Here is a 12,917-nt window from a genome sequence, read left to right as displayed (position 1 = left end):
CAATTGTCACAAATATGTTTCTGGAGAGCCWGTAACTTCCAATGATAAAAGTTCTTCATAAAAATAGGAATTTTCTTCAATTTCTACAAAAAACTAAACTTGTGATACCTGGGAAGCTATCGCGAGTTTGATAATTTTAGTAACTTACATGCATAGGATTAATCATATTTCTTTAACAAACACAAAGAGGTGCTCTGTTCTCAAAGAGGTGCTTTACACTCTGTCTTTACTTGTTTGCATTTAGATCTTTGTAAACCATCAAATTCATATGAACATTTTTCAAACACAATAGCCTTTGGCAAGCACTACCTGTTCTGCATTTTTTCAGATAGCTGCCTTACCATAATTGAACAGCTATAGTATGAAAACTTTTTTTTTTAAATTAAAATTGCATGTGTACAGATGTGAAAAACAGAAGATACTCATACAAATGTAGGAAAATTATTAAAGCTATTAATAGCTTGCATCTTGTTCAGGTCAAATTTTAACATTTTAAAATATAGTCCTGTTTGATTGTATTATTTTGAATTACTCTATAGACATTTTAAAGCTTTTTATTATTCTTAGTGGTAATAGTCTTTTTTTCAAAATTGGTGTCTCATTACCTTACCTACACTATTCCTGTCTGAACATTCAGCTCCACTCATTAGAACAAACATCTGCTACAAACATTATTAATGAGATATGTATCAAGGGATAGAGGCAAGCCGCTAACCACCTGGGCTAATCACTTTACAGTACAAAGTTGGTAGCAGAGTCATGCAGTATGCCTGAAACATACTGTAACAATTATCTGATCCTGATAGCAACCGCTATTTCTGAAACCTAGCCCTACATAAATTGATACATTTGTAAAGCCATACATAGATTGTAGCTACTGCTAACATACAGCATATACTTGTATTAACAAAGCCAAAATGCATCATTTTAGTAGGGGAAATTTTTCAATTTGCCCTTTGAATTTCTGTGCCTTATGAATAGATTAGCATTAAAATATTTTTAAGACATCAGAGGTTTAACAACTGTTCCGATAAACATACAGTATGGAATTCACACCATTCAAGCAAAATAGTTGCAGTGAATTTTTTTTATAATTATTATTTAAGAAGTGTTTTTTCCTCAGAATTGAATGGCTTACATATAATATTTACATATGTGCCAATAACTGGCACAAACAAAATACTTTTCCAAAGGGACACAATGACAAGTGAACTACAAAGCTTTTTTAATTTGTCTATATCTGAGTTGAATGTATATACATGTTTATACATAAGCTTGATAAGTTATTATTATAGCTCATGAGATCTAGTCAACCCAGAAAAAGAAACCTTGAGTGATTCAGCAGACCAGCCACAAAGCATCTACTGCAAGCTTTACTGAAACACTCCGTACAAGGCACTGACTACAATGGCAGCTTAGATATCTCCCATGCCTGTAGACATTGGGGTGTCTTAGGGTGGGATTCAGTTTGAGACTAATTGTGGACATCCTTTCCATGCCGCATTGTGCTAGTGCTCCATGAAGCACTGTGTAGCACACGGCTCACTGGGTCACAGTCCCTCTGTAAAGAAAGAGGAGAAAATGAGATCAGATCTTAACAGCCTTCAGTACCTATCACACTACACATCAGGACTTTTTCATATGCTTCTTGACACCCCTGGAGGCATGAAAGCCCTGAAATATTTGCTGTCATTTTTCAGTTTAGAAGGGTATAAAATGACGAGAGAGCCGTACTGCCAGAGTGCTGTTCTTACAGCATGTGCTATGGGTATATGTTACATACTAAGGCATACAGTGTAAGAGCATTCAGGAGTGTTTGAGAGCACAAAACCAAAACTGAAGGACTACCTTGGGCAGGAAGAGACAAGTATTTATCCATACTATTTGCTTATGTTAAAAATTGGACCAAACTATCCAGACAAATGTACCCGAGTTTCCTTTTGGAGCGAAGACATTGGCTTGCTCCAGAAGGAAGTCTGGAGGGAGAACAAGGTGGTATGCAGCGGTGATGCTTGTGGCACAAGGGCTCTGGAATAAGGCAAGGAACAAGCAAAACCATCAGTGTAGACACATACACTGGGAATCAGTACAGACTAGGTAAGGATAAGCCAAAAGTTTGTGAACTCTGATCTCCATGAGAACAGAGAAAGATGAGTTTCTACCCAAATCAGAATCAGACCCCATACATTTACATAAGTGTGTATGATGCTACTCCAACTAAAATTCCCCCAAATACTTTATAGACCAAATTACTGTCAAATAATTTAACTAATCAATTACACATTATTTAGTCAATGCAAAATGTTAAATAGCACTTTTATGAAAATATTTTTTTTTAATTAGGAGAAGAAAAATAAAGCCATATTAAGAAAGCAAGAAACATGCACTGTTGTGCCACTGTAAAACACAGCCCTTAAAACCAAAAGGGTAAAAATTCAGCTCCAGCTGAAATTAATAGGAAAAATAGATGCCTTTGGAAAAAAAAAAAAATGTCCTCAGTGAAATCACTAACATTATATGTCAGTTTAAGACAACCTACAAAAAGGACTTAAACCATGCAACCTCTTGAGAAAACTACTTCTGCAGAAATAAAATGCAAATATTTAACAATGGTGGAATATGAGAAGCTTGGCTAAGCTGAACAACTATTTTTCTTAACCAGAATGAGAACATTTTATTTAAGTGAGAAAGTATGAGATAAGGTTTTAGTTAAATATCTACTTTTCTGTAAGTCAATACAAGAGACTATATAGGCTCTGTAAGAGTCTATGGAAGTCTTCTATAAAAGTCCAATCAGGTTGATGAAACAGCAGTACTCTTTAAAGGAGAAAGAATAAAGCCTGCAAGCCAAAAAATTTTGTAATAGGCAAACCTCAGACCGTTATACCTAAAACACGCTGAACAGAACAGCTTCAGAATAGGGGATTAGTAAACAGATGTCCACTAACTTAGTATGTCTCAATATTAAATTCAGCAAAATCATGCCTATCAACACAAGCATTCAGAATAATTAATGAAAATCTGTTTAATTGCAAACTGAGTCTAGATCTCTGGAGAGTTTTTGGAATTATGTCCAATGTAAAAATTGCCGGTCATTTTTCATTGTTGACTAAGATAGCTATCACGACACACTGTCTAAATRTCCAAATGGTGACTGAAGTTTTCATCTGTAATTTTTCTTTTACAACATTTTTTCAGCTCAGTTTCATTAATATTGGATCTCTGTAGTACTCTCTTCTCTGAATATATTTAGCAGTCTGAGCATCTCCACACTCAGCTTTAAGTTGCCTTATGATCTGTATTGAGAAAATTCAACAGAACTATTTAGTTCCCTCAATTTTACTCTTCAAAATCCATTCTGCTTAGGCAGCAGTCTAGAATTTTAAAAACACAGGATATAATGTCCAAAATATTTAGAATTACTATACAGAATTACATGCCCACTTAAATTTCTTTCACAAAAGGGATTCTTTCAGGTGCACTACTATTTTATATACAATTATTTCACTATTCCTAATGTATGCATCCTGTACACTTGAATAAGAAAATAAGAATATTCCATAAAACTTGAATTTTCCAAATGAATAACATAAAATATGAGATAAAGAAATACTATCCATACTAAAAACAAGAACACAAAAGGAAATGGGAAAGAAAATAGCTTACAGTCCTACAGCATAGCACTAATTATTTTTTTATGGCCTCTTACTGTTTGTTCTAAATCATATCAAACTATATTAGCTAAGTTTTGAACACAATATTCTCCAGTGAAAATGCACACAAGAGGCATTGCAGATGAAGCTTTTTTTCCTTTAATACCAAATGGCTTTCTATAGATAAACTATTTTAAAAACATAAAATTATTTTCTGCTATTTCTATTTCTAGAAGCAGTACACTTAGATTTTTCTAAAGCATTTTCATAAATACCTTTAATACATACAAAAGTACCAGTGTAAATCAGTCTCTAAAACAAATGCTTCCTTAAGGACAGATATGTAAGAAAAGACAAGGATTACCGATACCAACATCTGAGCCACACAGGACATTAATACTTTGTAAACATATTTTCATAGTTTCATAAGTAAACTTCATGAGTAGTGTAACTGAAATGTGGATTAATTGCATAATGAGTGCAAAGACTCTCATCTGGCTCCCTGCGTGGTCAGTTTAAGTTGGCTGGGTTTGTGTGTTTAGGCTCAGCAGCATTTGAATGCACCTGTACTATTCTCAGAATAAGCCCAGATCTCCCAACAACCTATTTCTGTAAGCCGGCTTTATGAGAACACCTACATCACATTTCTCTCGTGGTTGTGCATACAGTTAGCCAATGTTAATAAGCCCAATATTCCCAGCCAGCTCCTAATGCTTGGATGCAATACAGAGTGTGAGCTTACTTTGTACTTTCACATCATGCTCTGCCCAAGCTAATAAATCATTGAAGTACAGAGAACACAAGAATTCAGAAAAACTCTAGTAGACAACCTACACCATTTGTTGTTTTAGTATCAAAACTTTGTCTCAGGTAATGAAATAGAGTATGCTTTCTATCACACAGTGCTAAAACCAAACAGTTTTTACCTATGTCAGTACACAAAAAGAGTAGTTGAACTTTACCTGTCTGAAATCACAAATCCTGACCTCCTCTTTCTGAAAGCATACATCTCATCCATATAACTGATGCTTTCTAACTTGTGCACGTGTGCAAGTCTAAAACACTAAGCAGAAATGAGTGTAACAGTCCTCTTCTTACTACATGCACATTAATTATAGTCACACTTTTTCTGATTAAGTCAAAGCAGGCTAAAAAGATATTTAATTTTTATTCACTTAGAGCAAATGAAGTTATTCCACTCAGCACAGATTACAATTGTTTTAATATTATCATATGTGAAGAACATATTTTAGAAATAAAAATCAAACTATTGAAATGAATGAAAAATACCACCTTATTTAAATTCTTCCTGCTGTTGAAACATTATTATATGATATAAGAAACGCCATTATCAATTACTTCATGGTAATGCCCACCATCAAAAGGAAAATTGTGATCTAAATGCTATGAGTAGCATAGGTTAAGGCCATTTCCATTAATACCTGAGACTCTCTATTTTAGTTTTGAAACCAGAAACACTGAAGAAAAATAGAAGTTTCAATCCCTRCTTATGACAGTTCCAAAACCTCAAGAGAATGGTTGTAATTTCAAAAATGTTTAACCTACTAAAAATATTCAGATTACATGTCCTATGAAAATAAGTACAATTACAGTTTTGGAATTTTATTTGCAGAAGATTTGTTTATAGGAAGAGTCACAGTATCTCTTTGTAAGAGTACAAGGACAATAGAGTATCTAACACCCGGGGTTTTTTCAACATGATTTACTGTAACAACACACTGGAATAGCAAATATGTTCTATCCCTCACCCAAGATGTTCGGGGTGGAGAAGGGAAGGGGGCAACCTGTGTGACACAACTTTTTCCCTACAAGACTGAAAGCAAAGAAAGGAAACACTGTAGAAGATGTTCAAATCAGAGCCTCACAAACTAGTCACCTTGAGTCCCTGCCCTGGAGGATGCATCATGCAGGATGCAGTATTCTTAATAGGCTAAACTGCTTTCCTCTTTTAGGAGGCTCTGGTTCCAGCCAATATAGGGAAGGTGATGCCTAGTCATGGTAGCAGTTAGCTAATACTGAATGCATTTGCTAAAACATTTACAGCTATCGATTGATCTATGCTAGTAACAACATTCAATAAAGCAACAGCTAACAGCACATTTCATCATAATTCTCACAAAGCTGTTCAGTGAATTTGATCAAGATCATTAGGTTTTGTTAATACTAAAGTGTTGAAATACTAAAATTGCAAAAAGGCAACTGCAGTTGTAGAAGTTATAAAGTAGTAAAAACAGGAATTCCTTGTTTATTAGCACTCTGTTGCTGGTATTTTGCTCCCATCACTCATACTGTGCAAGTAATTCTTTGATTTGTATATTGAGAAATAATTTTATTATTTTACAAGCGTAACCAGCTGACTCCCAGCCCTTTTCAGTAGGGCTGCTTAGGTACAGTGGACACCAAGCTAAATATAAGCCAACAATGTGCTCTTGTCGCCAGACAAGAGCCTCTGTATACAGGGCTACATTAGAGGAACATGGCCAGTAGATYAAAGTACTGTTAACTCCTGCTCAGCACTGGTAAGCCACCCCAGAGTCCTGCACCTGTTCTTGGCACCCTGGTCCTGGAAGGGTGTAAAGAAATCGAAAAAGCTTCAGTGCAAAGCTACAAAGATGGTCAGGAGCCTAGAGGACATGACCTACAAGGAGAGGCAAGAGGATGCTAAGCAGTGATCTAATGCCAGTCTACAGGTTTCTGAAGAACAATTAAAAACAGAGCCCAAACTCTTCTCAGCAGTGCCAAATGATGCAAAAGGCTACGGCTACAAATTGTGTTTTGGAAGGTTCACTTTGGATACCGGGGTGCAGAGGGAGGTGTCCAGCTTCCTTCCTGGGTGGGTGATACAGCCCTGAACAGACTACCCAGAGCCTGTGTAATCCTTGTCACTGGAAGTTTTCAAGACTTGACTAAAAGCCACAGTTAACCTTGTGCAGTGTTGGCAATAATCCTGCTTCATGCAGAAGGTTAGATTAAACGACTACCAGGAATTCCTTCCAACAGACATTTCCATAATTTTATGATTTTTGTATGCAATGCCTCAGAGTCTCTTAAAAGCAAAATATTTCTGTTTTGCAAAATGTAAACTGGAAAATAAGTCAAATGAATTGGTCCCTAGAATCCTATTACAATTTTTATTACAGCAATCGGTCACAATTGGGTGGGACTGGCTGCCCAAATACAGGCATCTGGTATCATCTGAGACACCACAGAATAGCTCAGATGCACTCAGGATGGGGCAAATATGACACAGAGCCTGTGTGAAACCCACACTATTCTGTACTAGCAGTTGGAGACATGGAAGAGCATCCTGTGACACCTAAAAACGACACCAGATGCAAATGTTTAGACAAGTGAATTCCATTCTGTTGAGACAGATAAATAACCAGTTACAATCAGAGAAAGAAGTTTCTTGCCATTCCGTGTTGGTAATATATGGAATTTCTTCTATTTTGAAATGCTAACATGAAGGAAACCACAGAAATTAAATACAAGGATGTTTTTCAAACCAGAATGAATATCACTGAATAGCTTCAACACATCAATCTGATCAGGTTGTAGTCTGGTACAAGAAAACATCACCTCTACAAAGAAAGTATGAGAACTGGTCTGAGAACATGAAACTATCGGCTCTCTAACCAACCAGAGCTACAAGTTTGAACAAAGGACCATAGTATGAATAAAAGAAACCCATGAAATTTCCAATATTAGTTGGCCTCTGAAGAATCAACTAGGAGTTTTAATTTAGTTTTTATATGACAAATTCTTTAGCTTAACAAATTCTTACTGTTACCTCAGATTATTTTAAGACATAGTGAGTCTTGCCTGACAGACAGGCAAGGGTCATGAAGAACAAGATTACATACATTTAACTGTCAGTCTGCAGAACAGCTGCTAAAAAGAAACTGGACCACAAACTTCAGTAAATGTTGGGTACCAAGACAACAACAAAAAATTAAAACTTTGAAGTCAGTTTTGTTGTTAGAATATGCTTTGTCCATTGTACAACCAAATTTGCTTTCCTGAGAAAATACAAACCGTCTACCCTATTTGTTGGGTTTTTTTCTTTTTCCATTTAAAATAAACTTACCGAGTGCCATCTGCTTTCCAGCTAACTTTGTACGGCTTCTGCTCTAAAAATTTAATATTTTGCTTGTCCATGGAAACAGGCTGTGCTCCAGGGAATCCAGACCTAAAAGAAGAACCATGTTTATTCATGTTCTACTAAGAGTAGCCACAGAAGCCAATGCATTTTTTACATCAGACTTAGAGAAGCCACAGTTTGTAATAGACCTGCTGCAATGTTAACTTTCAATTAGAACATCTTCCTCAATAAGGTATTTTGCAGGAGAATCCACATGCATTTTGATAACATAGGTATTTATTCATGACAGAAAACTGAATTATGTAGAACTTCAAAATTGTATTTTTAGGGGAAGAGAGATCTGAATTCAAAACTGAACTATAAGCATCAGCAAGTTAGGGAAAACTATGAGCAACTGTCTGAGTCTTCTGCTTTAAAAAGGAGAAGTTTACAGTCTGAAACATTAAAAACAGTGCTCCCATTAACACTGGGCACAATTTCAAGTTGGCTTTAACTATGTTAAAGAACTAAAAGTGAATACTATACCTCAAGACTGAAGTGTAATTGCAGTTGTATGAAAAAGTCTATTGCTTGGACAAACACTAAATTTTACACAAATAACTGGACTAGACTAAACTTGGAATTTGCGTAGCAACTATTCATATGAAAACATTTTGTTAATCTCAGAGTAGAAGCAATTTTAGAATCCTGTTTCTTAATTCCAACAGTTGATCATTCTGTTACATAGGAGAATTTATGATCTTCATTTGTTTCACTATTGAGCACTCCTGAGGTGGCTCTTCTGTTTTTTTAACAATCCACCTGAAAATACTGTTGCCTTTTTTTCCTTTTTATAATGAGCTTTTTCCTTCTGCAAAACTAGAAACATAACATTTACTTCTAGACAGTATAAATTAACAAATGCTAAATATTCTTCTCATACCCTTCCCATCCACAGAACTGCTGACATTTTTGCTGTATCCCTCCTAACTTTGGTTGTGTTGTCACCTGGGTCACGCATCTAACTGTTACTCCTTCCAAGAAAACTGCACCCTAAATAAAAAAAGAATATTAAAAAAAATTAGTATTTAAGTCTTCATAAAAGCAGATCAGAAAATAGCTGTGAACCTCTACACTAAAAGTTAAAGCCAAAAAACTCTTTGGGATAGAGATTCTTTGTTCTGCATTTTAGAACACGATGTTGACATGTCAATTCAAGATTTAGGATCTTTTACAATACATGACCATCACTGGCAGTACGAGCTTAAAGATTTCTTCCAGTCTTCCTCAACACTACTTCTTCTCCAAATACCACAATACCATCATTCAGTTTTGCTGTATTATGGCAAATTTATTTGTGAGCCATATTATGAACCCAATCAGTGAAATGAGTTATTGGGGGGCTAGGGGGGAGAGGTAAATGGTAATGGATAGGCGTAAATGGTAATGGATAGGCACTGTCTAGCTAGTATTCTCAGTAAAGTTCCCATGTCAAACTACAGAATCAGGGTCTTGCACATTAGGGATCAAATTAAACATCCTCAGTATACAAAAAATTATACAATAAAAAAGTAAAGTAAGGCATGTATATGTGGATGTGAATCTGAACTTAAACAGTATTGTAAGATAGGAGCAAATCACTGTACATTAAAGGTTATAAAACTCTTCCTAGCAGAAGTCTTTGTGATGCCATTTTTAGGTACGTCAAAAAGCATGGCCTCAAAACAAACAAACTGGAAGACAAGGACAAAACTGAATTCTATGAAATGTTAAAACAAAATTTTTTAAATATGACTACAAATTCATAAATAGTAGTTTTAAAGCAACAGTCCAACACTTTCCCTGATTCGTAGAAAATAAAAGCTTTTCACCAACAGTAGAGATTTAGCATACGAGACAAATTTAAYGAACTTTGTAATGAACGGATTAAAGTCACTGGGAAACATCTATGAACACTATTTTTCTAACAGCAATCTCGGCAGATGAAAAAATTAAATCCTCCAAATCTCTTTGAGATGCATGATTTCAACCGAATATGTAAGTTTTATCACACCTAAATGGTAATTACAGTATAAGAAGTTTAATTACATGGATTTTACCTCCTCTTAGGTGATCTAGCACATTCTAAGTCTCAAAACAAACTTAAACTGGAAGGAAAAAAAAATAGAAAGATTGAATAGACTCATGACAATGAATATGGCTTCCCCCATTTTGCACAGCACCAAATTTCAGGAGTTTTAGTTGATCTACCACAAACACCTTAACGAAAGGAGTTGAGAACATAAAAAGCTGGTTTCTAACAAAATTATTTGTGTAAGAATGAGCTGGCTTAATTTCATTCTCAGTGTAAACCAGGTTACTACAGTGGAGAAGTTATTCTGAATGCCATAGAAAAGTCTAAGGAATGATCAATAAAAGAACACTAAAAATAAAACTCAAACTAAAATAACGCATGTATTGCAGAAAGTGTTTGATGGTGAATGAAATAAAAACAAGTTCTGCACAACAGAACACAATAAAGCCATAAGGCCCAGAAGGTTCCATAATTAAAGATTTCTATAGATAAACCCAAACCTACCAGACTTATTTCAACAACATCCAAATAAATTCTCATTGCAGACTGAGAAGATCAAAGCATGAAGTTATATTTACTTAGCTATGAATCCTGCAAATGAAGACAGAAATACTTCCTGCCTGTTCTCCAAAATGCTTGAAACTTGCCTTAGCAAATCTAACTGCGCTACTGATAAAATGAGTCTTTTGCTCCCCTCCCCTTCCGCACACCGTGGTACTCATCTGCTCTTCTCTTAAGCCAGTTTAGGAATGAAGCAGGACAAAAAATTAGCTTATGTTGTTAGATTTTCTGCCAAGTGAGTACCCTAACCTAGCTCACCATGGCATGAGGCAGCAGCAGTGGCAGCCCAGGGGAAGCAGAAGGCACACAAGGGGGGCAAGGGCAGGAGCACCGTACCTTCCACTAGCAGCCTGGTACTAGCTACACTTGCCTCGGCAGTGTCACAGGATCATACCCTGAGAACAGTACAGCCTCAAGCGTTAAGCTATTTCATGACCTAGTTACCTTAAGCTCCACAGACTTTTGGCAAGTCCCTTATCCTGTATTTTTTTACATGGACACCAACAGGAGGGAGGCAGAGTGCTACACATGGCTGGCCAGCACCGTGGCTGAATTCACACACTGGTTAAGCACACCACGGAATAAAGGAGGATGGTTGCAACACGGCTGAAAATAATGCCACAGTGTGATGGCCCTCAGGACTAAGATTAAAGCAAAAGGCAGGCAACAGGAAAGATTCTCCCCCAAAAAACACGAAACTTGTGCCTGCCATTTCAGATCATCTCTTGCAGATTTTCCGATTCAGACAGTTACACAAATTCACAACTGTTTTTGGAGCCACTGCTATCAGAGTGCATAGTACCATCAAGTTTCCCGACAAACTGGAATCAGCTGCATGCTGCTTTCACACTCAATATAATTTTGTGCAGTTTAGAGAATTCTCCATATGGTGAGAAAAAAAAAGTTAGTGAATTATTCAAAATTACAAAAGTGTTAGCTTCTTAGAATGTAAAAAAAAAAATAAAATCTTAATTTGGTTCCAGTTACTTTGCTTACCAGCTGGTGTATTTTTTTTTGTTTTTGTTTATTGTAAAAGCTTTTAATTGTTTATTGATTTTAAACACCTGACCAGACACAACAGGTCCTGTTGCAAAGGCAGCATGTGCTTGATGTACATGATTACATACACATACACACATGGTTGTGTTTTGAGGTTGAGGAGGGGTGCAATTTTGAAGGAATTAAGGAAACAGGTACAGCTTATAATTGGGCAAACAACCCAGGTTCCTTTTGTATTCTCACACAGGCTTCTCCGTTCCCCTGACTAAGCAGCCTGGTAAACCCTCCATGCAGTGCTGCCAATTTGAAAGACATAGAGGACTGGGGCGGGGGGAGCAAAGTGCTGAGGACCCAGGATGAAGAAGAGATTGTGCACTATTAAGACAGCAGAGACAGAACATTTCAGTTGACTACAGCAGGCTAAGACTATAATCAACTCAGTTATCCAGAGACTTGATCCAATATGAGGATTAAAAAGTGCCAGAGATGCAGATGGACCAGAAGAGGCCTGACCTTCTTTCCTGCAAAGCCTCAAGTATATTCATCAGCTAAGGCACAGCGCTATGAAAACAAGGTGCACTCCCCAAAGCTAGCTGAGCAAAACTGTACTTTCAGACAGTATCAAAGTTTGCTCCAGTTCTGTCAAGAGCCACTTGGGTACCTGCACTCAGCTGCCTCTGTGCAAGGGTGGGAACAGCCCCAACCCTGCACGCCCCAGAGCCTGCTGGCTCCCACCAGGCCTGGGTCGGGGAGAGCCACTTTGGCTCCTCAGAGAGCTGCCTGAACGCCAATATACTCAAAGAGAGCTCTCCAGACAACAAGAAACAGTTCAAAAAAATATCAGAAAGAGAGAGAATGCCTAACTTCTAAAGGGAGGAAGGGAGAGCCAGGGAGTTAAACCGACCAGCTTATATTTAACTCCTAGAAATAGAGGAACAAATCACAAAAATTGCTTCTGACCATGTACAAGCAAAAAGGATACAACAAATTCATACTGATTCTCACTCAAGAACAAACTGTGTTCAACTAATCACTTGTCTTCTGTGGTGAAATAGAATGAGGAGAAGCAGAAAATATCACATCTTTTGGATACTGGCTTTTGATCTGTCTTGCATAACATTCTCATAGGTGAACTCAGAAAACATGGGGTAGATGAAATTTCTACAAAACAGGAGAGCAGCCCATTTCAAAACCAGGTTCAGAGAAGCTATCAGTGTTTCACTAACAAACTGGAAGAAGATAGTGAGGAGGCTCTGCAGGGTCTGTTTTAGATGTAACAGAATTAATTCTTTTTCCCTAACTTAGGTAATAGAATATTCTTAGTTTTGTGACATGTGAATTTAAAAACCGGGATATAGACTGTGATGGTAGCTTTAGAATTCAATGCTGTCCTTAATTTTATGACTGGGCAGGAAAAAATAGGGTGCAATTCATTATAAACAAATGCAAAGTTCTACACTTAATAAAGAGTAAGCAATTGTACAAACACACAAGGGTGGACAGCTGGAGAAAAAGATACGAAGGCAGC

At 36.7% G+C, this 12,917-nt stretch overlaps 1 protein-coding gene across 4 annotated transcripts in view; it reads right to left on the bottom strand.

Annotated features, from left to right (window-relative positions):
- The window catches only part of RNGTT (RNA guanylyltransferase and 5'-phosphatase), a 197,543-nt gene that overhangs the window by 159,239 nt on the left and 25,387 nt on the right, over positions 1–12,917 (bottom strand). For all 4 annotated transcript variants that reach the window (XM_026084500.1, XM_026084499.1, XM_026084501.1 and 1 more), the window contains 2 exons: positions 8,699–8,808; positions 7,762–7,863 (listed from right to left, as the gene is read on the bottom strand). In XM_026084500.1, the coding sequence (XP_025940285.1) occupies positions 7,762–7,863; positions 8,699–8,808 (212 nt within the window). The remainder of the gene's footprint in view (positions 1–7,761; positions 7,864–8,698; positions 8,809–12,917) is intronic.

The sequence above is a fragment of the Apteryx rowi genome, unplaced genomic scaffold (genome assembly GCF_003343035.1).
Source record: "Apteryx rowi isolate R43461 unplaced genomic scaffold, aptRow1 scaffold_643, whole genome shotgun sequence".
Classification (NCBI taxonomy): domain Eukaryota; kingdom Metazoa; phylum Chordata; class Aves; order Apterygiformes; family Apterygidae; genus Apteryx; species Apteryx rowi.
This window is presented reverse-complemented; position numbering and strand designations above follow the sequence as displayed.